This window comes from Chenopodium album, chromosome 24 (assembly GCF_948465745.1).
Source record: "Chenopodium album chromosome 24, dcCheAlbu1.1, whole genome shotgun sequence".
NCBI lineage: Eukaryota > Viridiplantae > Streptophyta > Magnoliopsida > Caryophyllales > Amaranthaceae > Chenopodium > Chenopodium album.
The window spans coordinates 31,258,741-31,283,163 of NC_137857.1; the positions used below are offsets into that span (position 1 = coordinate 31,258,741).

At 34.7% G+C, this 24,423-nt stretch overlaps 2 protein-coding genes across 3 annotated transcripts; one reads left to right on the plus strand and one right to left on the minus strand.

The window, feature by feature from the left end:
• The first annotated feature begins 477 nt into the window (after positions 1 to 477).
• LOC145612113 (plant cysteine oxidase 5-like) lies at positions 478 to 9,692 on the plus strand. The gene is made up of 6 exons (XM_081667483.1): positions 478 to 754; positions 1,238 to 1,454; positions 6,851 to 7,017; positions 7,123 to 7,270; positions 8,912 to 9,115; positions 9,249 to 9,692. The coding sequence occupies exons 2-6, from the start codon at positions 1,355 to 1,357 to the stop codon at positions 9,374 to 9,376; spliced, it is 747 nt and encodes a 248-aa protein (XP_081523609.1). The 5' UTR covers positions 478 to 754; positions 1,238 to 1,354; the 3' UTR covers positions 9,377 to 9,692.
• Positions 9,693 to 11,797: 2,105 nt separating this feature from the next.
• Positions 11,798 to 15,561, minus strand: LOC145611588 (uncharacterized). 2 transcript variants are annotated; one of them, XM_081666928.1, is made up of 5 exons: positions 15,409 to 15,516; positions 15,282 to 15,305; positions 13,544 to 14,741; positions 12,471 to 13,328; positions 11,798 to 12,221 (listed from the first exon to the last, which is right to left on the minus strand). In XM_081666928.1, the coding sequence occupies exons 3-5, from the start codon at positions 14,672 to 14,674 to the stop codon at positions 12,177 to 12,179; spliced, it is 2,034 nt and encodes a 677-aa protein (XP_081523054.1). In that variant the 5' UTR covers positions 14,675 to 14,741; positions 15,282 to 15,305; positions 15,409 to 15,516; the 3' UTR covers positions 11,798 to 12,176. The 2 variants fall into 2 exon arrangements, with proteins under 2 accessions (XP_081523054.1, XP_081523053.1); XM_081666927.1 differs by lacking the exon at positions 15,282 to 15,305 and having other exon boundaries at positions 15,409 to 15,561.
• Between the last annotated feature and the right edge of the window lie 8,862 nt (positions 15,562 to 24,423).

Genomic DNA, 24,423 nt, shown 5'->3' on the forward strand with positions numbered 1-24,423 from the left:
AACACAACATACTTTAGCTATTGCCTGTGAATTTCTATTTCCAAGGGAAATATCTTCTAACAAAATGAGTAAAAGAAATTGAACATTTTTAGGCGTCAACATATAGTCATATATGTAATTAATCTCCTCTAATGGAAATAATAAGGTACTCCGTAGTAACTATGAGATGAATCAGATGATGGTAATAATAGTATCATTATACTATCGTGAACCTTAAACCTTGTTCACAAGCAACGATAACCCTGATCCCAAAAATACAACAAAATACGTTACAGTACAAAGGTAGGTGATTAACTCAGGTAATATACCACATGTTACTTCAATATATAGTCCTAGCAAAGGTTACACCCCACTTTATCCTCATCTCATCAAACTACTAGTATAGTAGTATGTACCTTGAAATTGGAAAACAAAACAACCAGATTCATCTCCTGGCATCTGTTGGTTGGACACCAGCCCAAAAGGGTGTATACCATTTCAATCAAACTTAGCAATTTTTACAACAAAATCCAAACTTTAGGAAACCAACCAAATTCAGACAAGAGGTGCATCCCATTTTTGGGTCCGGGTCTGGGCAGACCAGGCACCTCCTCTCTCTTTCTCTCTCCTAAATTTCATCACTCTTGTTCTTGCTATGGCTGTTCTTCTTCCCTGACATATATTCTCTTTTCTTTCTTCTTTTCACACAAATTATAGAGTTTATAGTTACCCACCAACAAACCCCACTTTCTTTTCTTGGTCATCCTATCAACAGGTATTTTTGTTGTTGTTTTTTCTGATCTAATTTATGAATCAATCCATTTAGTTTCATTGTTTATAGTTTATGATTGTGTTTATGTTTGTGTTTGATTAATTGGGGTAATTGGGTTCTGGGGTTTTTCCTATCATCTTATGAATGGGAAATTTGATTGTTAATATTTGGAAATTGCGTTTTTTTTAATTATATATTTATTTTTTGTTAGGGTTTCTGAAAATCAGTAGAGATTCTATTATTTGCCCATTTTTTCACTTTTTAGGAAAAAATTAGATGAACCCCTTTTGTGATAAGCCGTCCAATAATGGAAATTAGGTAGAAATTGAGGTTATTTCTTGCTACCCATTGATTAACTGTGTTCAATTTCATCTACTTGTTATTTATGTTTTGAGTATTGTACACGCACCTTTTTTTTTTTTGCTTAATTGATTGTTTTTGAGTTGGGATGTATCTTGCTAATAATTAGATTATGATTTACTGCAGGACATATATTCATGCATTTTCTACCTTGAAGTGATCAATAGAAATCATATCTTCTTGGTGTTTGGTGTTCAATCTTGTGAGTGGTGGGCTGTTTTTTGTCATTAGCCCGACCACATCATGCCCGTTCTGAAGAAAATATACAATGCTTGCAAGGATTCATTCACACCTACCGGTCCAATCTCTGAGGAGGCTCTTGAAAAAGTTCGTGCAATTTTAGGTTCGCGAATCACTTTTAAATCAATTTTAAGAAAATTTAAATGCCTTGTGATAAGTTGATATAGTTTTCCCCCCACCCCCATGTGCTCATTGGGTACTAAACATGGTTGGAGTTTTCCAAGGCAGATAACAATTTTGGCGAGGCAGCGACATTTTAATTTTTACTTGGGTATTGCTTTGAGGAGCATATATTACTTTACGTCTGTCACTGAAACTGAATTTGTAATTTGTTGGCATCGTTAAAACTTGAGGGTAGCTAATACTGAATCAGAGTGTCAGTTGCTACATCTTTGTTTCCCTTCACCATTCTATTGAACTGCTGCAAAAAGATTATGGTTTTTCCTTTTAGCTCGAGTTTAGCATCTGATAAACTTTTAAGCAAGTTACTTTGTGCAACTGTCTACTTTAAGTGCAGCCATCCTGTCATTTCCCACTATTTGAAAAGTCTTTATATTCTTGGAGAAATTCATGTTGGTTATGCAAAATTTGTGCTACAGCTTTCAGTTTTGGGCATTGGAATCCTATAAATAATACTTTTGCACTTTAGCTGCACTTCTTATTTCCTCCTTTATGTAGAACCTATGTATGTTATATGGTTTACGGAAATACTGCCTACTTTAATTTGAATGTTAGATTTGAATTGAGAAAGAATACAGCATGTACTTTACATTGCTTGTATTAAATCTTTGTCAAGTAGATGGCATTTTTATCTAGTGAATCATTTGGGCTAACGATACGAAAGGTGCTCTCAACCTTTGATTACACTCCCTTTTAGATACTTTGAGGTAGTGAAGGCCTAAAAGAATATTTTGAAGCTTGGGATCTATCTTTGTGGATTTGTTGCTAATTGCACCTCAATAAAGATGATTGAGTTGTAAGGATTTTGAAATGGAAAAACAGAATCGCAGTTGAAATGGAGTCAAGATATATGAAAAAAATGAACTAATATATAAACCTTGTAAGGCTTCTGAATAACAATGTCAGTTGAATTTGAAGTTTGGTTGGGCAAATGAACAATTATTCATGTGAGAGTTCTTTCTGAATTATAGTACATATACGATGGCTTATAGTAATCAAGCCACTTAAACCTGAAGTTTGGTTGCTTAGAGTTTTCACCACCTATAGGTCCATGGTTTGAGGCTTTGAGCACTGATATGTGTATAAGTTTCTAACTGATGACTATGAAAGGATTGCATAGTGTATGTCATATGGTGTTACTCAATATAAGTAACTTACCAAATGTATAGAGTCTTTTTGCCTAAATTAAATGGACTCCTATGCAATCAGTTTCCAGAATAACTTAAAGGAATGTGAAAATTGAGGTTAATATGAAAACTTTTTTAAGAGCTTTGTCCTTTATAGTGTTAACATGCATACTTACTAGATAATGTGAAACAAACAATTCTGTGTTGGATGGAGAATAAAGATTTATCAATATATCTTCCTTCTTGGAGCTTCTGTCCTTATATACATGTCAGTATATGTTTTCTAGATTTGTAGGTCGACTGTGCTTTATTCAATTTTCTTCTCTTTTAGTTTCTTCAGTAAACAAATATTGGCTACATTGCCCAAGTATGTTTGCTACTATCGAGTGTCTCTCTGGATTTCACACTTTGCCATTTCATGAGAATTTTGCAAGATTTTTTCCATAAAGAATTGTTAGGTATCCATGCCCCTGCTGCAGTGTTTAGTACTTTTTTTTGTTTCTTTTTACTTGCGACATACCATTTTGGCACATAATCTAAGAAATGTATTTGACTAGGTAAACGGACAAATTAATTATTTTTTATTAAATACTGCCGATAAGAAGAAAGTATTAAGCTATTACTTTTTACATGCTTTGGATTAATTCATCCATTCACCTTTTCTAATCTATTTTACAAATAACATGGCAAGAAGACGTGTTGGAAGTATACTAAATAAGTGAAGTATTTAGTGGAAGCATTTTTTGAGGTGAATCAAAGAGTTACAAGTTAGAGAGGATTTTGGAAGAAAATGTCGCAACAAACTGTCTTTTAGGTTGAATATAATTAGTAATAGGTGCAATGTGTCTCTCTTTGTCCCATGAAGTAAGCAATACTCTGAAAACACCAAAAAGAAATGGGTACACGGTTATTGTTGCTTCATCTACCAAATTCATGAGCTATGTCCTTATCAAGTTCAACTTAATATGTACTACATTTTGTTTCCTAGAGTTCAATTCACTATTGTCTTCATCCATGTTTTTTTTTTTTTTTTTTTTTTTTTAAAATTTTTTTATTCCCTTCAAGACAAAGTACTATATATATTCTTCATATTCTATCCTATCATGTGGGACACTGCTATATATAATAAGTCTATCTCGCTCGACAGTAACAAAGGTGGTCCTCCTTTTAAGTTCATGGTTTCGTTGCTACAATAACTTTGTAGATCTTTGGAAAATAATGGCTTTCCCTTCATCTCCTAATAAAATTCCCATTTTCTGTTTGTAGACCATTTTTGGAAGGTGAAAAAGAAATAAGATAGCGGGGTTTAGTTAATTAATAAGGCTTGGTCGATTAAGAGTGAATATAAAAACTAAGGGTTCGTTTGACATTATTGTGGTTTCTGTTTTTTGGTTTTTTATTTTTCAAAATCATATGATACATGTCATATAATGAATAAAAATTAGTCAAATTTATTAAACTCATGATATTTTAAAAACTGACAACAGAAAAGTGGAAACACCTTTTTCTTGTTTCATGTTTTTGGTTTTTTGTTTTACGAAAAACAGAAAACTGAAAACAAAAAACAATGCCAAACAAGCCCTAAGATAGTAATGTTTGGTTGGTTTGTAATGATGAAAATAAAGATGATATTAGGGTTCGATCGATTAAAAGTGAATAAAATAGGACTTTAGTGAATTATGATGGGATACCTCGTAAAACCTTATTCATTGCTCCTAAATCTTTTTTTTGTAAAAAACTTATACTTGCTCATGATTAGACATCCTAAGCTGTGTGAGAGAAGTGCTCCTTTTAATCTTAATCATGCTATTTCTTCTTTTCATCTACTACACTTCTGGAAATACACTCCATATATTAATGAATAAACTTGGTGAAGGGAGGTTGAGGAACTTGATCTCTTTGGCTATATTTTCTCCCCTCTATTTTTCTAGTGTTTGTCCTATCTCCATTTTGGCTCAATCGTATGAATTATATTTGACTACAATGCACCTGTGCCAATGCATGGGATGTATCAATTTGCGAAGGAAAGTAATATTAAATTTTTTTGAAAATACTAATTGCTTGATTGAAGATGATTAGTGTGCTAGGAACTGAATAAAACAGAGCACACACAAATGCACACACAGAGAAGCAAGGTAGGCCAAACAGATAAAGTATATTGATAATCAGAGTAATTAATCAATACACTGACCTTCTTTTGAGAGGAAGGGTTCTCTCCAACAAACTACACAATATAATTCAAGCATAATCTCCCTATTACAGAAAACTCTATATATAATCAGTTCTCAGCATCTAGCATCTTCTACAGCTAAGAATAACAAACTTATTCCCCAAAATTCCCAAAGTACCCTGGAACCCATAACAAACTTCCTAACAGAATTTCCCACTCATCATCAAGTTGCTGGCAGATTCTTCTTGGGCTTTCTTCGAGCATATGTGATCAAAGGCCTAGGCTGACCCCTTGCATAGTGTATTTGATTTTGGTACTTGTTATGTGATACAATGTGGCAAATGAGATGACTAAGAGGGAAGTATTTGAGGTTGGCTCTCCTCTCAACCCCCACTTTGAAATAATAATATAGATTGCTCCAACATGGTTTAGAAGTCAATTCTTGGCCTGTTGTATGTTTATTCGGAGTGTCCATTTCTGATTTTAATAGTTCTTTGCAACATTTCCAAAAGAAAATATATGTAGTATAATTTTTTGGATACTATCCCCTTTACTTGTCTTGCATTGGCCTTTTTGCATCTTTACTCATATCACAAGATTGCTCTCTACCAGATTGTTCTCTTTATAAGTGCTTCATTTATATGCTTATGTAATTGTAATTTTCTCCTAAATATCTCAGAGGTGGTAGTTGTTGTTTTACTTCATGGCAGTTTTTTTTTTTTTTTTTCCCCCAAGCTTTTGAACTCCTTAGGCCTTTGATGCCACATGTTGTCTTTTGATGAGAAATACCAAGCAAGTTGATGTGTATATTTATTTGTGTGGGGACCTTGGATCCTTCTTCATACTTGCTTTTGAGAACTTGTGTAATCAATCTGTAGAAAGAAAAGTTAACATTAAAAAACCCCATCAGACATACGCTAAAGGGCCTTTGGCTGACTGAGTGAACATTTATTGATGGTTTTACTAATTTGAAAAGATGTTTCTGAGTAGGATGTTTTGGTTATTGAAGATTCTTATATGTACGCCTTTTGCCTTCGTTGGATATACTTTGCATTTATCAAGTGCCTAAGTATATATATTGTGTCTGCCACATGATCTCTGCTTTATTGGCTCCTCATGCTTTTGCACCCCAGCATCATTAAGGACCGTCAAAAAGAGGTGGTGGTGGGGTAGGATTCATATCTGTCTCCTCTAAATAATGTTCCCTGATTTTGAGGCCTATTTGCTTACTAACTGCTTCTTTGATTAAGGAGGGGGGGGGGGGGGGGGGGGGGGGGGGGGGGGGACACTATTGAAGGCTGTTTATGACCAGTTTGATCTAATAACCTGCAGTTATTGTCATTTAGTATATTCATGCTTTGCAGCTTTATAATTTTCTTGCATACGTGTTTTTGCCTCAATATATCAATCCAAATATATACTAAACTGTTTACCTGTTCAAATTTTCGTAAGTCAATTTCTTTTCCATTGCCAATTTTAGTATTGAAGGATGCTGGTCAAATTCTGCTCATTACAGACTATTGTCGCTTTTATAATGAGTCTATTCTCTTTTGGTTTATCACTGATGTAGAAGACTGTCACTCTTTATTTTAGAGGAATTCCATAAAATTCATATCAAGCAGACATGGCTGTTAGCAAAATATGCAGGTTTATATATGCAGTGCTAATATGCGAATATGTGATGCTACTTGTCTTCTTTTTGCTGCTGGTTGAAGATGGAAGTAAAACTATAAAAGGAACTTCGTTGAAAGAAACGAGTCTTCATTAAGGGGGAGAAGAGGGGGGGGGTAATATTATTCATTTTAATTGTTGATTTAGCTTTCGTCTTATTTCATACGCCTATCTAGAGTGTAGTGGACTATATTTCATATCTATTTTAAATGCTGCCTAAGTTGTGGACTTATACTCCCCTGAACAGTGGACTAGTGCTCTTAAAGTAATTAAATTCAGATTGTTTCTGCTAGAATGTTATGCTGATCAGTCATATTTGGCAGTGCTAACTCTTATTGAATTCTCTTTCAGATGACTTAAAGCCTGCAAATGTGGGTCTTGAGCAGGATGCAGTAGCAGCGCAAAAATGGAAACCTATTTCTAATGGTAGCAATGGAAGAAAAGGTCGCAGTGGCAATCAGCAGCAGTATCCTCCTCCCATAAAGTATCTGCACATACATGAATGTGAAAAATTCTCTGTAAGTATAGTGCCTCTTTAGCTTCTGTGAATATACTGCATTAACCTTGTGAAGTTTCAAGATTGTGGTAAATGATGCCTTAAGCAAGAATTTCGCCTCTTGCAGATAGGAATTTTTTGCATGCCACCCGCATCAATCATACCTCTGCACAACCATCCCGGAATGACTGTGTTAAGCAAGCTTGTATATGGCACCTTACATGTAAAGTCATATGATTGGGTTGAAATACCTGAGCTCCCTGAATCTTGCCGAGGTACATCATCTTGCTTGATGTAATTGCAGATTTTCTCTTTCATTTTGTATATCTATGTAGTAATACCTGTGACTTAGATTGAGTATGAGTGTTGATGGCATCAATATTGCCCCATGACTCGGAAAGTGTTCTCCCCTTGTATGCTCCACTAATATATGGGAAGTTCTGTAAAATTATTTCAAGAAACCACCCTTTCTCATATCATATAATATTTCCCCTCGATGTCTACTTTTACATCATATAATTGCCCCACAACAGCAACTTTTACATCATAATAGTAACAAAATCTGAGTTTCTTAAAACTATGTGCCCAAGTTAGTGTTGCATTTATTGTGAAGCCGGGGATTATATTGATATGAATGATATTGCTAAGGGAAGCTCCATATATTAACCTCTCCACTTAATCACAAATTGTGTGATTGTACTTGTTAGTTGCTGAGATTGATTTTCTTGATTCTATTACTGCTAATGATTCAAATCTAATGTGAATTCCTTGTAGAATTGGCCTCTTTCCTCTCTCTCTCTCTCTCTCTCTCTCTCTTTTGGGAGTAATAACACTTTTTTACAAAGAAAATAGATACAGGCTAGAGACATTGAGTATGTCACACTACAAAAGCCTCTCAACTCCCCCCCCCCCCCCCCCCCCCCAACAACAACACTTGCACACACACCCCAAAAAACAAAGTTTCAGAATATATGCATGTGAGCCTGCCACTTTTGAACTAAGTTCCATCATTTTTGAGCTATTTGAAGCTGATAAATTGCTACTAAGCTGTCGCTGAAGTTTCGGGAGATCGAAGAAGATGAAGAGCAGAGGATTAGGACTCTGCATTTTCTGTTTTCCTATTCTTTAATTTTGATGGGCTATTTTGAGTTATATCACCAAAACTACTGACTTGAAATCAAAATCTGATTAGCAAATTACATCACATATTAAATTGAATCCAAAAAATTTACTCCGTGTTGTTTTATTATCTATTGTTTGCTAAGAGGGGTTTTTTTTATTCAAAAAAATATATTATATATTTTTTTATAAGATAAATGGTATTGAGTGATATGAAAGAGCTGAGCAATTGGGATATTAAAATTTGAATCTTCTCATTTGCAATTTACCCAACCATGAAGTGTGCAGCTGTTCAGGAAACATAGTGTGTTCAGGGTCCTGAGACGCCAAGACGGTGAAAAACTTGCTGGGTCGATGCAGTTTGTTTCTTGATGAATATTCTCAAAAAAAAAAAAAAAAAAAAAAAAAAAAAAAAAAAAAAAAAAAATCTTATCTATTGTTGTCTTTTTTCTTTACCTTTCCCCTTGGTCTCTTGCTTCTTGAAACAATGCTCCATGTTATGGGCCTGTTGATTTGGTTGTGTTCTGCTAGCAGTTTCCATATGTATTGTTGTAATTCTAGAGAAAGTTGGTCTTCATATATTTAACTAGAATGCATGTATGAATGAAAGGTTCACTTTGAGCCCATTGCTATGGCGACAAATATCTTCTTGTTTTTTTTTTTTTTTTTTTTTTTTTTTGGCTGTGACTTCATGTCTCTCTTAGAATTAAAAAGATCTCCACATTATCATTCTGCCCTCTATTGGATATCGTATTGCTTCCTTGAGGCTTTAACTTCATGTCGTTTGAAATCTGCAGCTAGACCAGCCAAATTGGTTAGAGACTGTGAAATGAGAGCTCCTTGTAGTACAACCGTTTTGTATCCGACAAAAGGTGGCAACATCCATTGTTTTATGGCAATAACGCCCTGTGCCATCTTTGACATCCTTACCCCTCCATATTCTTCAGAGGATGGACGACACTGCTCTTATTTCCGGAGAGTTCCTAATAAAGGCTTGCCGGGTATTTGATCTTTTTATCATGCATGTCTTTAGTACCAAATCTTGTTTTCCATCGCTTAATGCTGATGCCTTTAATACCAAATCTCGTTTTCCATCGCTTAATGCTGATGCCTTGTATCCACGACTTGTGCTAGATGATATTGGTCAACAACTAGAGGGTGTAAATCTCGACGAAATTGTTTGGTTAGAAGAGACTCCGCCTCCAGAAAACTTTGTGGTTTTGCGTGGGCAGTATAAAGGTCCTTTGGTGAAGAAGTCTTAAGTTTTTGTCGGGTCTTATGTACAATATCATATTGAAGTATTGAACAGATGGGCGTTGAACAATGGGGAGATAGCTATTTCAGGTGGTTCAGGGATTTCTCACGCTGCTGAGTTGTAATAATTGCTTTGAGAAGCCGAGATGACAGTCTGAATTACTGGAGGGGTGTTAACTTGTACATATAGATTCACTTGGAACTAAGACAACTCATTTGTCACAGGTGATAGCTTGACAGTCTGCTTTGACTTGTTAAATCCACAGCTTACCTTGTTCATTATCTGTATTTGTCGGCACTATTTATCCTTACGAACTATTTAATCATCTTCTCTTCTGTCCCTATTATAGGAGCTTATATAGATTGCATTGAATTTCTATTTATATATATTGGTGAGATTACTGTTTAGCTTTTCATTTCTTCCCTGTTTTTTTTTAGATGAATGTTTCTAGATTTAGGAGACCTTGCATCAGAATCTTGGCTGTCCTGGACCTCCTGGTAGCTCCTGCTAGGGGAATGAATGGCCTGGCAGCAGGAAAATGTGTTTGCTCCTAGAATAGTTGTCTTCAAGGTTGGTTGCTAATGGTATAGGTGCTACTGAGGCTAAAGAGTAATTTTTTAACTGCCGTGGTAATTACTGTATTTCTGAGGTTGAGGTGGGGGAGCGGTGAAATCATTGCAAGACTTTGTCAATGAAGATTCAAACCTCATGTAGGCATGGTAGCACATTCGAGATATCTATCCTCTTGAGGCGGTAACTTTTACCACAATGATGCCCTGGCCCCTTGGGTGAGGAGGTAATGAGGTATTACACTAGTTGTACCTAATCAGAAGTGACCAAATAAACATGTAATGATGAAAATTAGTGATGCTACCGTCTTTTAAGAACTGATCTTCATTACTGTTACAATCTCATAAGCATTAAACTGTAACTCTACTGCCATGCATTAATCCTGTTGAGTCTCCTTTGTTCTTTTTCCACTCATACAGCCTATAAATGGCTTTTGTTTAGGGGCGACGTTCGTGCTTGTCACTAGTCTTCAACCCCTACTGAGAATGTGTAGGAGTCACTTCTAGGCTTCTATCATCAGAGCTGGGTTTAGAAAGCCTTTTGATATGGACGTGACTGAGTGCCTCTGTAATTTAAGTAGGCTTCTCTTTGCTCGTCTGATCGTTTCCTTGCTTAATGAGCAATTTTTCATTGTTGAGTATCCTTATGGAGTCACTCCATTCATCTTGAACATTAAGTGACAAATCTGTAAATAGATCAGTGTGAGGCTAGATTTAATGAAAAGTTGATTTATGTACGGTTTTAGTACCCGATAAACATATTTTGCCAAGGTGATAAACTTATATTTTTACATTCATCTCTACACTTAAAATACCTATTCTTCTTCCTTAAGGAGGTTCTCATACACAGATCTAGTGTATAATGAAACTTTATGATAACACAAGTATACTTGACAATGGATGGACATTGTCACAAGTGTTATTATGAATATTGTCATGAGACTTTTATTTATAAAAAAAAGGGTTGCACTTACTTTTTCTATTTTCAACTACCAAATTTTAAGAGACATGACTCACTAGTTCAAGGAAACTATTCCAACACTCCCTTGTTCCCCAAGGGACACTCAAACACTTATGGTAGGGTACTTTTTTGTATGCTTGTTCCTGCTCCAAAATCAAATGTTTTAAACTTCTTTTCTTTCTCAAACTTCAACAAATGCTAGATCATCTCATGATGAGCTTCTAGAGTAAGTATAAAGAAGCTAATGCCCTTTTTATTAGGCTTTTAACATTAGATGGATCAATTTCTTAAGAAAATAGAGTACAACTTTTTTCTCATCTTACTCATTTATGTTATGTTCATGTTATCATGTATTATCAATTCCAAACTAGACATCCCAAAACAGAATTTTTCTTTAAGAGAAGACGAACCTAATTGCAATACTCTTTCTTCTTAAAATAAATTAGTGTTTTGATGGCTTGTATTATGCACTGAACATCCAAAAGACCGTCTCCAGCATGAAACATAGGGAAATGATTTTGGCACACCCCTAATTGATTTCGGCACACCCCTATGTGAGAGCACAGTTTTCTATGCTCTTCTCACATAGGGGTGTGCCAAAGTCAACTAAGGGTGTGCCAAAATCAATTTCCCGAAACATAGAATCACAATCACCTAGTCATCCTTGAGTACTGTACCATGAACAAGTACTTGGAGGTTCCTGAATTGGGATAAAAATCGTTTATCTCCAACAAAACCTGGTGACTTGGCTTCATAATCTTCGTTGTTGGCCTTGGCACAAAACATGATTCGAATATAAGTAGCTCTAAAGCTTCAAATTGTAGCAAACCATATTAACATGTAAATTATGATTTCTACTTGCCAGAAACAACAAAAATATAGGTACAAACTTTCAAAACAAATACAAGATAACCATATTATAAAACCCTTGCCAATTTATAATTGAAAATGTTGATCTATTACAGCTTTTTTCATAACCAAAGCTGCATTTTAAAAGCAGTCTGTACTAATTATCTAAGGTTCACAACAAATCCACTTGTTGGAACTAAGTACATTTCAGGAAAAGATGGTGACCCCAATCTCCTAATCCTAAGGTTTAAGCAAACAAAGAAAACTTCAGGGCGGCGAAACATGATAAATTAACCAGCCTCCTGCCTCCAAAAAAATGTGGAAACTGAAGATTGTTGAGGAAAAAACTTAAATCTTCAGTATGGCAAAACAATCCATCTATAATCACAGTGAGTGTTTATATATATATTCCAATAGTCTAGAGACCTTTATTTCCATCTTCGGCCTTGCTGAGTTACTTGAGTTACCAGTTCCTGTATGGATTGAACAGAATGTTAGAGAATTCGAGTATAATGATGAATTGAGAAGGAACACCTAGTTGATGCCTAGGAGAGGAAGTCTAATCTCTGGTTTTCTGTTCCGAAATTATTCTCCTATTTCGTCAGAAAAATCTGAAAATTCCTCCTAGGATGGACTAGTGAGTACGATTTATGTGAGTGTACTATCATTGCTTGCATTGCATAATAATGTTTGGGGTTCAATTGACAAAAGGATAACATTACCTCTGAGTAGCGTCCATGATCTTGACGCAAATGAGAACTTTTGACAATAGTTTCCCACTTGAAACCAGAAGTGGGTGTTTTGGCATTCTGCTGCCTGGACAAGATCTTGGAGTTCAGACTTGAATAAGACACTGAGTTCCTGGGTGAAGCCCTTGGAGAAACTGAAGGCAGTTGCCGAGAAAGCCAAGATTCTGATGGTGATTTTGGCAACGGGGGATTGAGAGCAGACTGCATAGTGGTGTTGTCATCTGATGACACTAAAACAAGCTCTCTGCAGGTGTTTGTGATGCCTTTTTCTGATATTCTAGCAGGTTCTGAGGAATCAGCGCCACGACAAACAAGAGGTCCACTCATGCCCCTTGCCTTCATGATTTCCATCCGCCCTCCATGTTCAGACGGAGTTTCTAACTTTACAGCCTGTTGGACCATTCCATCTACCGGCCTTTTGGTCTTTGGTAAGTTCAAAATTGAATGGGAGACTTTGGTGATATTTACAGAATCTACATACAGTGTCTTTTCAACAGCTGGGCTTCTTGTGCCTGAACTCCTTATCTTCCTTCCTGGATCTTCAAATCTTTTCGAACTACCCTTTTGAGGAACCTTTGACCGATATTCATCAAAGGAATCAACCTCTTTGGGGACTGCAAGAAAACCTACACCCTTTTGGTAGAGGGACTGAGGTGATTCATTCCGAAAGGGAGAGACAGCGCTTCTCCTGGAACTTCGGTAAGGAGAACCACTTCTAGTCTGCAACTCCCCGGAGTAGAACATAGGCCTGGAAGAATGCTTTGGCATTTGTAGCTCACAGCTCTTGTACACTTGACTGGTCTTCTGCTTTTGATTAGTATGTGTATCTTGCTGAAAATATATACCATCATTAGTAACAACAGTCTAATTTAAACAATAGACTATAGTACTATATGAAGCTTTTATATAACCAAAAGTCCAAAATTATTTAGGTAATGTGTAATGCATCAGAGTTTAAAAGATATATCAATTATACATGCAGTTAACTACTTATATGAGTATTTTCAATCAGTTATAATCACTAGGATAGGAGAGTATCCAATTACCTTAGGCAGCTTTTGACTGGGAGATCTCCAGGATTTATTCTTAACCAATTTGCCGAGTTTACTGGCAGAAGACAGAGCACTCTTTGATCTATCCTTCATGGTTGGTAGTGGATTAACAAGGCGCAAAGAGTTCTTGGAGCAAAACCAAGGAAGGAATCCACAAGCTTTGACTTTAACAGATAGAGCGCTCCTCCCATCATAGCTGTCTTCTTCATCTTCACTTTCTTCAGACCCAATATCTTGACCAGTGTAAGGCACAATGTTGCATATGTTTCGGTTAGGTGGAGGTGTCATAGCTCTAGGAACCAATGCTTTATCTTCCTTAGGTTGCTCCACAGCTACAAGTTGTTTCCTAGACGAATAATGAGATGGCTCGAGGGTCATTGCCTTGGCTGCAGGTAAGAAACGGTTCATCATAAACTCCCGAGCTCTTGGATCTGTTGGAAGATTCTCAGAACGTTTGGTCTCAGGGCGATCTGATGCAGTCAAACCACTGACACTACAATTGACAGAAAACGACTCTAACTGAGACAATGTTTCAATTGCATCAGAGAATGTAGCATCATCTTCTGACGAACTTCCATTCATTTCAGTCCCCTCTTTCAAACCATCCCATCTAACAATACCATCATTCGAGGGGTAAAACTTGGCACTCGATGTCTTAAGTTCCCTTGAGAGTTTATTATGGGGGTGATGGGTGTTAAGCTCACCCGAAAACTTATGGGGTCTAAGAACATTTAGCTCTCCTGATAGCTTGTTTCGAGGTCTAAGAACTGTCAACTCCCCTGATAGTTTATTGGGTGTTCTGTAACCATTCAATTCCCCTGATTTTTTTCCAGGTGGAAATGGCATACTAGGAGGAACCTTAGGAGTCGTAGGCACCTCATCAGGGCTCTGTGTCTGAGATTCATTACCGCCTTTTGCTTTTCCCGGTGCTTGCTCCCAAATGAATGGAACAGACCCTGGCTTCACTACCTCATCCATATTTACATCTGATGGCTGAGACGGAATTGAGCCCCGGTTCTTTGGTGGAGAATCCCTCTTGTCCTGCTCACCTGAACGGCGTATTGGAGATGAATACCGCCTTGCAGACATCAGAGGAACGCTAAAATTTAGCTGTTTTTTCTCCATTGATTCAACTTTTTGCTAGAAAATCAATCAAGTTGTGTGAAAATTCCAAGCATAAACTGCTTTAAATCTGTGATATCAAGAACATTAAGCTTATGAGAACCATTTCAACATCAAAATTTTAGACACATTAAAGTAATAACATTACTAAAACAACTAATGCACAATATTATATAATCATTCTATCATAGTATAAAATCATGAATTACTTGAATTAGAGGTTCTTAATTAGTAAAATATGTTATATTAACATAATCAAATAAATTAATAAAGGCAGCAAGTATCAAATTAATTCTTGCCATTCTAACACCCATTAAAAAATCTCCCAAAAATAAAGAAAAAGGAACAATGCACTCAAATTTCAACCAAGAAAATTTGCAAGATTTGAATTATAAACTTGTTCGTTTTAACTTGCTTTATGATTTACTGTAAGTCCAACTCACCTAATACTTTTTGAAAACAAAAAAAAAAATAATAATAAACATAACAATGAACTACAGCAAGAAGTTAAGAACATAAACTAAAAACCAAAAATATGAAAAGAAAAAACATACAACAATTATTGGAAGAAAAAACCAAAGAACATGTACAACAATACCAAAATTAATACCTTGCTCATCTAAATTTCTTTTATCTTGCAAAAGAACAAAAGACCCATCAACTAAATGTAACAGAAATAAACTGAAAAACCCCAGAAATTTACAAAAGAAAAAACAAAAGATAAAAAAGCGGGATACCTGAGGTTAGAGAAATCTGGGAAGATGAAGAGACAGAAAATGTAATAATGTTGGTTTTGTGGGCAAGAATGATGGCGGGTGTTTGGGGGCAATTGAGTGGAAATGAAGAAAAAAGCATTTAAGTCCAAGTTGAATAGTCAGTAAAGGGTTAGTTAGTAGAGAGTGTTTGCATTTGCTTTTTTTTTTTTTTTTTTTTTTTTGCTTTTTTCTGCTTCACTTGTAGTATTCCGTTTTTATTACTCTCTCACTGTAATGGTATTAGTTGTTTTTTCACGATCTTTAAAACACGTTAATTAAGTACGGAAATATTACTTAAACTACATTATAGCATGATATATTTACATATATGTATTGATATGAATCTATTTATGCTTAAATGTTCTCTTTGTTACTTATTTGTGAGATTTTGTATTTAAAGATGTATTAACGAGACCTTTATAAAGGAAACTTAATTTTTTTTGGTAAATCAAGCTACTTACGATAATATTTATTACAACATCTATTTCAGAGTAACTTTTACTTATTTTAGGCTAATTTAAAATTCTTAATTTGTTATATTTTATTGTAGGTTGACCGAAAATGTCCACAAATAATCTTTTATAAACGGTACGGAGTAATGTGATTATCTTCTACATAAGATAAGAAATGATTTTACAACAAATTATCAATAATTTTTTTATTATTTAAGGGTCATTTTATGTCGATTAACAATATTAATTATAGACTACGTACCTAACATGTTAGTCAATACGCAAGGGGAACATTAAAGGGCTAGATTGAGAGAGGAAAAATGAGAAAAATCGTTGATTGAGATTTAGTCCTAACTTTTCTCCTTAACTTAAGGCGTATCACGGGACCTACGTTGAATTGGAAAAATAAAAGAAATAAAATTCAAAAAGACAAGGAGGGAATAAAGGAAAGAAAAAAAGGGAAAATAAAAAAAGTGGAATAGAGGGGAGGTGGCAGTTTGAACTTTGAAGAGTACTCGAGCCAATATAACTAATGAATTGGACTTTAGTGAAATTGTGTAAATTTATTTGTGGGACGTAAAAACGACAACACCGTTGATTTTATAACGACCACCACCTTCACTCCATCATCATCATCATGGACTAACATGCAAAGTATCTTACTTTTTGGGATCGTGGGATTATTTTGGTGGGATACGGAGTACTATCTACACTTTCTTCTACTCTATGGTGTGTGTATTTTTTTTTTTTTTTTTTTGAAATATTTTTATCCGAACTTAGGACCTGTTTATATTTACTATACTTTGTTGAACTGAACTGAACTGAACTGAACTGAATAGATTGAAACTAAACTGAACTGAACGGATTGGAGCTGAACTAAACTGAACTTAAGAGCTGAAATGAATATTTTATGAAAAAATAAAATTAGGAGTTGAACTGATTAGAGCTGAACTGAACAGAACAGAACTAAAATTAACCTGAAGGGAACAGGCCCTTATCTGATTTTAATTCAGGCTATGTTCTACGGTATGTATTAAAAATTTATTTACTAGAAAGAACTATAATATAGTTTTCCAACTTTAGTAAAAATAATTCTAGTTTAATTATAAATTTTAATTGGTAATTTTAAAGAGAGCATATAATAGAAAATTAGCAAATATTATTTCATTTCAGTAAAAATAATTTTAGTTCACTAAGGGCCTGTTTTGATTTACTGAACTGAGTGAATAGAGCTGAACTGAGTTATTTATAAGAGAAAGAATTTAAGAGCTGAACTAAACTGAGCTGATTGGAGGTGAACTGAACTGAAATTAAGCTGAAGACAACAGACCCTAAAAATAACGTTATTTCACTACGATTAATTTCATTTCAGCAAAAATAAAGTAAAAAGGAAAAAAAAATTAAAATTATTTTCGAGCAAAAATAATTTTACTTCAATAATATTATTTTCAATTTAGCAAAAATAAAGTGAAAAGAAAAACTTTAAATTTAATTTTGTGGTTACTTGTTGGAATGTTGCAATTGTCCCGATGAATATGTTATTAATATTCAATTGTTATACTCCCTCCGTCCCCAAATGATAGTTTCTTATGGGCAAAAATCACGGAATTAAGAAACTTAAATAAAAGTTGTAAAATAATATTAATCAAGATAAATTTACATTGGGTATATAAAATAGTAGAGAGAGATAGTAATACCAGTTCATTGAAAAACAAAATTTGCATAAATATTGTTGCAATTGGAGGGAATTTTGATAAAAAAAATGATATTAATTGTACTTGAAAAAAGCAAATGGGACTATCAGTTTGAGACTAAAAATAGGCCATAAGGGACTATCAGTCTATCAGTTTGGGACGGAGGGAGTAATCTATATATATAAACCTATTAATTGTTAAAATTTTGCATCTACATACATATTCGATTGAAAATTGAGCTTTTAAATTAATACTCCCTTCGTCCCTTAATTACATTTCTTCTTTTCTTTTTGGGTGTTTCAAAATTACATTCCTACTTTCCCTTTTTAGTAAGTGAATTTTTACCAAATATCCCCAAATTATCCCTAAATAGTTGTGATTTGACATCACTTTAATTATTTTTTTGTTTTGCAATAAATGGTGGTACAGAAACCATAATTTTCTCACTCATAACATTCGGAATCCATGTGCAGCACTATAATCTATATCTATATCTATACTTTATTATTATATTATATTATATTATTATATTTATTATATATTAAAAAGCGTTCCTAAAAACGTTTATGTGCCACGTGGCACCCTTCACATCCATTTGAGTATGACACATCATCAATCCATTGTAAGATAACATGTTTTTTTAACAATAAAAATGCTTATTACAAGGTTTGAACCCAAGACCAACAAAAAATCAACTAATGTTGTTACCATCTTTGCTATCTTTAAATTATGTTTCATATTCAAATATAAAAAACTAAATACTTTGCATTATACATCAATTCGAGAGCCCTTATTTAGTTACATAGTTTTATTATTCACTTTTATTTTAATTATATAGGTTATAATTAATAACTCAAAAATATTTGATATTCAAAGCAAAATCCGGTGCATCACCCGGGCCACACACTAGTTAAATATGATTAGACCTTTTATCTTTGCTTTATTCAATGACAATAATAAATGTCTTGTATTTCCCATTGCAACTTTTTTTTTTTTTTTGGAAGAAATTCCCCATTGTACTTTCTAATCATGGGTTATAAGGTTATTCCAAATTTCTTAATTCCATGAAAATTTAGAAATCAGAATGTAATTAAGGGACGGAGGGAGTAAAGCAGAGGAAGTAGATTTGATTAGATGAGGAAATAGATTTGATTAGATGTTGATAGAGTATAGAAATCAATCATGAGCTGCAAGCCAGCTAGTTCTTATACTAGTAGCCACATTTCTTAGAAGACCCAGAAAACCAGCTAGTAGCTGCAAACCATAAAAAGCATGACATATCAACCTTTTATTAGTTAACTGGGTCTTCTAAGAAATGTGGTTTTCACCTTATACTTAAACTTGATTGAGTTGGTCAACCTAAGCAAATGGTTAGTTCTTATACTAGTTTTTTAAATTTTTTTTTTTATTTTTTATTTTTTATTTATTATTTTTTTTTTTCCCATTAAACTCCTCTCTTTTCTTACAAATTTCAACTTGTTATGGTGATTTCTGATAAAATCAATAATTTTAAATGAAAAATATATACTTGTTTATATATTTTTTTTTCATCATGCAAAATGCAAAATCATAAATAAAGAATTAAAAGGAATGGATCGTAGTGATAGCTGCCCCCTTAACCTGAAGGTGATATATGGCCCATAATTTACGCATGCATTTGATTCAATTTACGAATACTAAAATACAAACCGTCAATCAATCGGAATAACAAGTATGATTGACATCATGTGCATGTGTAACACTAGATAACAATTCGCACTCTAACATGTCGTCTATCAATTAATATACTGTACTAATTACTAATTAAAATACTAATTACAGTATTATTTATCCTCCAAATAACTAGAAACAAAAGTTCAAATTTAGACAGGTTACATTGTTAACTTGTTAAGTGCAAAGTGCTATCACAACAATGCTGCCGAAATACAATGAACAAGCCCAGGTTTGAAGCTAACTGCTAACTACGAGTAGTTAGGGCCTGTTTATATTTACTGAACTGATCTGATTGGAGCTGAACTGAACTGAAATGATTGGAGCTGAACTGAACTTAATAGAACTGAAATGAATATTTTATGAGAGAAGGAAATTAGGAGCTGAACTGAACTGAACTGATTTAAGCTAAACTGAACTGAACTGAACTGAAATTAAGATGAAGTGAACGGACTCTTATTTGAGCGATACTACGAGTCATTACATATTCACATGTAATATGATAATAAATAAATTATGGTATTATAATTGTTCGGAAAATAAGATCGTTTGCTTTCTATGGTAAAAAACAAATGGGTTGATCTCAATTAATGAGGTATCAGTCTTCAAAAAAAAAAAAATTAATGAGGTATCATGCAGAAAATGCACAACAATGATCATTTAGAGGGAATGCAATTGGCCAATTGCCAATAACTTCTAAGTCCATGGTTGTAATAAAACCTTTCAACAGCTAGTACTTTTTGGTCATTGATCTTGCTCAGGCACTAGACTTAAAAGTTTGTATGAAATTTAAATATCTGAGAATGGAAAATGACATTAGAGGGAAATAAATAGAGAGAGTCAACATTAGATAGAGACATTAGAGGAAATTAAAGAGGGAGAGTAAAGATTGGATAAAGGCTTATTGAATAAGTAGATTGAATGAATACTGTTGTAGCCAATTCAAAAGATACAAATTAAATGAACACATGAGATTAAAGGGTAGGTCGTTAATTATATATGTATATTTGATTATTTAGTTTAAAACCCCATTTTTAATTAGTTGACGCTTTTTATTTGGGGCAGCCCTGATTTATCATTATGATAAACATGAGATGTTTATCTTGTCTTCAAATTTTTTTTTTTTTGACTGAGTTGTTCCACTTCCTCAAGTTGTAAAAGTAACACATTACCCAACATTTTCCTCAATCTCCATCTTCTTTCAATCTTCATTCTTCTTCTTCCATTGAAACTGACATTGTCTTCTTCCTTCTGCAATCTCCATCCCTTCCACCAACACCACCATCTTCAACGGCTTCAATTCATCGCCAAATAAAACAAAAAAATGCTATGAAAAAGGTGAAATTAAGGGTACGATGAACCTCATGGGCGGAGCTAGGGGATTGGTAAGGGCCCGACCCTTGTAGCCCAACTCCACGACCCGCATTTTTCTTATTTGGCCCATCCAGTAAGTGTGCATAGAATTGATACCTAAGTTTGAGGTTCAAATCTTAGGGCCTATTCATATTTACTGAACTGAACTGAATTGAGTAGAACTGATTGGAGCTAAATTGAACTGAACTAAATAGAGCTGAAATGAAAATTTTATGAGAGAAGGAAATTAGGAGCTGAACTGAACTGATTGGAGAATTGAACTGAACTGATTGGAGCTAAATTGAACTGAACTGAACTGAATAGAGCTGAAATGAATATTTTATAAGAGAAGAAAATTGGGAGCTGAACTGAAGTGAACTGATTGGAGATAAACTGAATTGATTGGAGCTTAAGTGAACAGGCCCTCACTAGTATTAAATAACTATAAAATATAATGTAATATTTTTTTTTATTATTTTAAAGTGAAGATGAATGAGTGAGGAGTGAGCAAACTCCAAATAATCTCCTCCACTCGATACGCTATGCTAACATCACATGTAACTTTTGATAAATATGTCATGTTTTTTTTTTTTTTTTTTTTTTGACCCAATAAATATGTCATGTTACATCAACAATATCACTACATTAATACTTCTAGTCAATAATTAAAACAAGGTTAATGCTATATGTAGCCATTAAGGATACAAATAAGCGTTAAATATCTTTCCATATTTGGCATTACTTTAGAAATACATGACAAAATCACGCTTAAATTAGTGAATTTAATTATAACACAAAACTTCTTCTTTTAGCTTTTTATTCATAGCCCTTAGACTATATAATAGCATATTCGTTAAATTGAAAAAAAAATACAGCATTGAAGCATAAAAATGGAAATTAATTATTGGAAAAGAAAAATTCAACCTTTGCACTTTTTTCTCCTAAATATTGAACCTTCATTTTATTCAACTAAAAATCCAACATTTATACCCAACCTTCTTCCACAGATCCATTTGACATGAAACATGTTAAACAGGTTAAAATGAATTTATTTTATTTTATTATTCACTTTCCTTCTACCTCCCCATCCCCCTTCCGTGCCCACCATAACCACCACCCCAAAACACCCTGCCACCTAAACTGCCCCTCACCCTTTGTTGCAACCCTCCTTCCCCCCCTAAAACTCTTAACACCCCTTGCTGCTCTGAAACCCCAGCCTACACCTCTGCTGCCCTTAAACACATAACATCACCCTCCTGCCGCCATGAAACCCCCGACCCACCTTCCTGTCGCATCTCTCTCGCAACCAGCAACGTCGCATCTCCTTGGCATCTCCCTCACTCAATCCCGACAACCGCATTTTCCTCACTCAGCCCATGCTCCCTCGCATCTCCCTCACTTAACCTCGACAACTGCACCATCTCCCTCGCATCTCCCCCACTCAACCCCGACAACCGCACCATCTCCCTTGCGAAAGCAGAGCAGCTAGCAAAAAGCTCTAATTCAGCCAATTTCAAATTAATTGGGGATGAATGTTGGGGTTTTGAGTGGTTGTTAGGGCTTCGGGGTTGGGTTGGGTTGCCGGGGAAGGAGGGAGGGGGAGGGGAAGGGAAAGGGGGTGGGTTGTTCCGATCGGGATGGCGGCATAGGGGTGGTCATTTGGCCGTCAAAGGAGGGTTGGGGGCTTTGATTTTTTTATTTAATTATTTTAAAAAATAATAGACCTATAAAAAGCTGACACGTGACATATAACTTATAAAAATCGATCACCAATATGTAATGGATATTTAGATGAAGATGGGGTATAAAGGTTGGATTTTTTTTGGAATTAGGTTTTTAAGAGAAGAGAGTACAAAGGTTGGATTTTCAATTTCCATTTTTCCTTAATTTAAATCAAAATCTATCATCATGAAGAGAAATCTAAGAAATATTAATTAAATAATCAATCAATAGGCCAACAATTATTTTTTTGATTCAAATAAGGAAGCAAATAATACTTTGGGCATGTTCACTTGCTTAATTTCACTTTAGTTTAGTTCACTTCAGCTTAATTTCAGTTCAGTTTAGTTCACTTCGATCAGTTCAGTCTGTTCAGTTAAGTTCAGTTCAGTATTTCCTTCTTTTATAAAATATTCAGTTCAATTTAGTTCAGTTCAGTATTTCCTTCTTTTATAAAATATTCAGTTCAATTTAGTTCAGTTCAATTTAGTTCAGCTCCAATTAGTTCAGTCCAGTCCAGTTCAGTAAATGTGAACAGGCCCTTCGTCAATTTTGACAAAGTTACATTTTTTTTGTTTTCATATTAATATCCTTGGTTTCTTTCTTTTTTTTATTTATTTTTATTTTTATTTTTTTTTGTAAATAAATGTAAAAATCAAAATATTACAAAATCGTGTAGTGCACATGGTTTAATATACAAGTAATTGGTATATACGGAGTTTACTTTTATTTATTTTTTAAGTAAGGTACGCTATGAGAAAAATAAGTATTAGGAAACTCTTTTCACGGGAAGAATTATAACATGTATTTTAACTTGTTACTCCTCGATATTCCAAAGCTCCAGATACAAAAGGAAACACCATAGTAATTTCGTAAAAACGGAAACTAAAAAAAAAAAAAAAAAAAAAAAAATCAAGAGTAAAACCGGCCACTATTCGCACTGTTCTCAGTTTAGCTTTGGCTAAAAAGTGGTCGATACATCAACTAGATGTCAAAAATGCCTTTTTACATGGTGATTTGCAGGAAACTGTTTATATGCATCAACCTCCGGATTTTGTTGATCGGAAGGCTCCTACTTATGTTTCTCTATGGTTTGAAACAAGCTCCCAGAGCTTGGTACCAACGCTTTGCAAACTTTCTCGTTAAATTGGGTTTTGTCATTTCCAAAAGTGACAACTCTCTTTTTACTTTCCGGCAGGGTGATGATATGGCATATTTGCTCTTATATGTTGATGATATTATTTTAGCTACCTCATCTGACAGGTTGTGTACAGGAATTATTTCTCAGTTGCAAACTGAGTTCCCTATGACTGACTTGGGTCCTTTGAGTTATTTTTTGGGGATTGCGGTGACCCGCAAACCCTCTTATATGTTACTTTCACAGTGAAAGTATGCACAGGAGATTTTAGAGCGGGCATGTATGACCTCTTGTAAGCCTGCAACTACTCCAGTTGACATTAAGTTCAAACTTAGTGCAGATGCAGGACCGCCTTTTCGGGATCCTACTTTGTATCGCAGTTTAGCAGGTGCTATTCAGTATCTCACACTCACATTTACCAGGCCAGATATTTCTTATGCGGTACAACAGGTGTGTCTATTTATGCATGATCCCCGGGAACCTCATTATGAGGCATTGAAATGCATTCTGGGTTATGTTCAGGGTACCATTGATCACGGCTTACATTTATATCCTATTGTTTCTCATCGATTGATTACTAACACTGACGCTGACTGGGGAGGTTGTCCCGATACCCGGCGTTCTACTTCGGGCTATTGTTGTTTCCTTGGGGACAACCTCGTGTCGTGGTCATCTAAGCGTCAACATACTTTGTCTAAATCGAGTGCAGAAGCAAAATATCGAGGCGTTGCAAATGTTGTCTCTGAGGCGTGTTGGCTTCGTAATTTATTACTTGAGTTACATTGTCCTCTACGGCAGGCTACTATAGTTTATTGTGATAATGTCAGTGCTATCTACCTTTCTGGCAACCCGGTACAACACCAACGCACCAAACATGTGGAGATGGATATTCATTTTGTTCGAGAAAAGGTTGCTTTAGGGGAAGTACAGG

What these genes read in the sequence shown, in the direction of transcription:
- LOC145611588 (XM_081666927.1), bottom strand. Translation starts at nt 14,674, where the DNA reads ATGGAGAAAAAACAGCTAAATTTTAGCGTTCCTCTGATGTCTGCAAGG. An exon ending in CCAGTCAAAAGCTGCCTAAG is followed by an intron (nt 13,329 to 13,543) that starts GTAATTGGATAC and finishes ATATATTTTCAG; the next exon opens with CAAGATACACATACTAATCA. An exon ending in ATCATGGACGCTACTCAGAG is followed by an intron (nt 12,222 to 12,470) that starts GTAATGTTATCC and finishes CAATCCATACAG; the next exon opens with GAACTGGTAACTCAAGTAAC.
- LOC145612113 (XM_081667483.1), top strand. Translation starts at nt 1,355, where the DNA reads ATGCCCGTTCTGAAGAAAATATACAATGCTTGCAAGGATTCATTCACA. An exon ending in AAAAGTTCGTGCAATTTTAG is followed by an intron (nt 1,455 to 6,850) that starts GTTCGCGAATCA and finishes ATTCTCTTTCAG; the next exon opens with ATGACTTAAAGCCTGCAAAT. An exon ending in TCCTAATAAAGGCTTGCCGG is followed by an intron (nt 9,116 to 9,248) that starts GTATTTGATCTT and finishes GACTTGTGCTAG; the next exon opens with ATGATATTGGTCAACAACTA.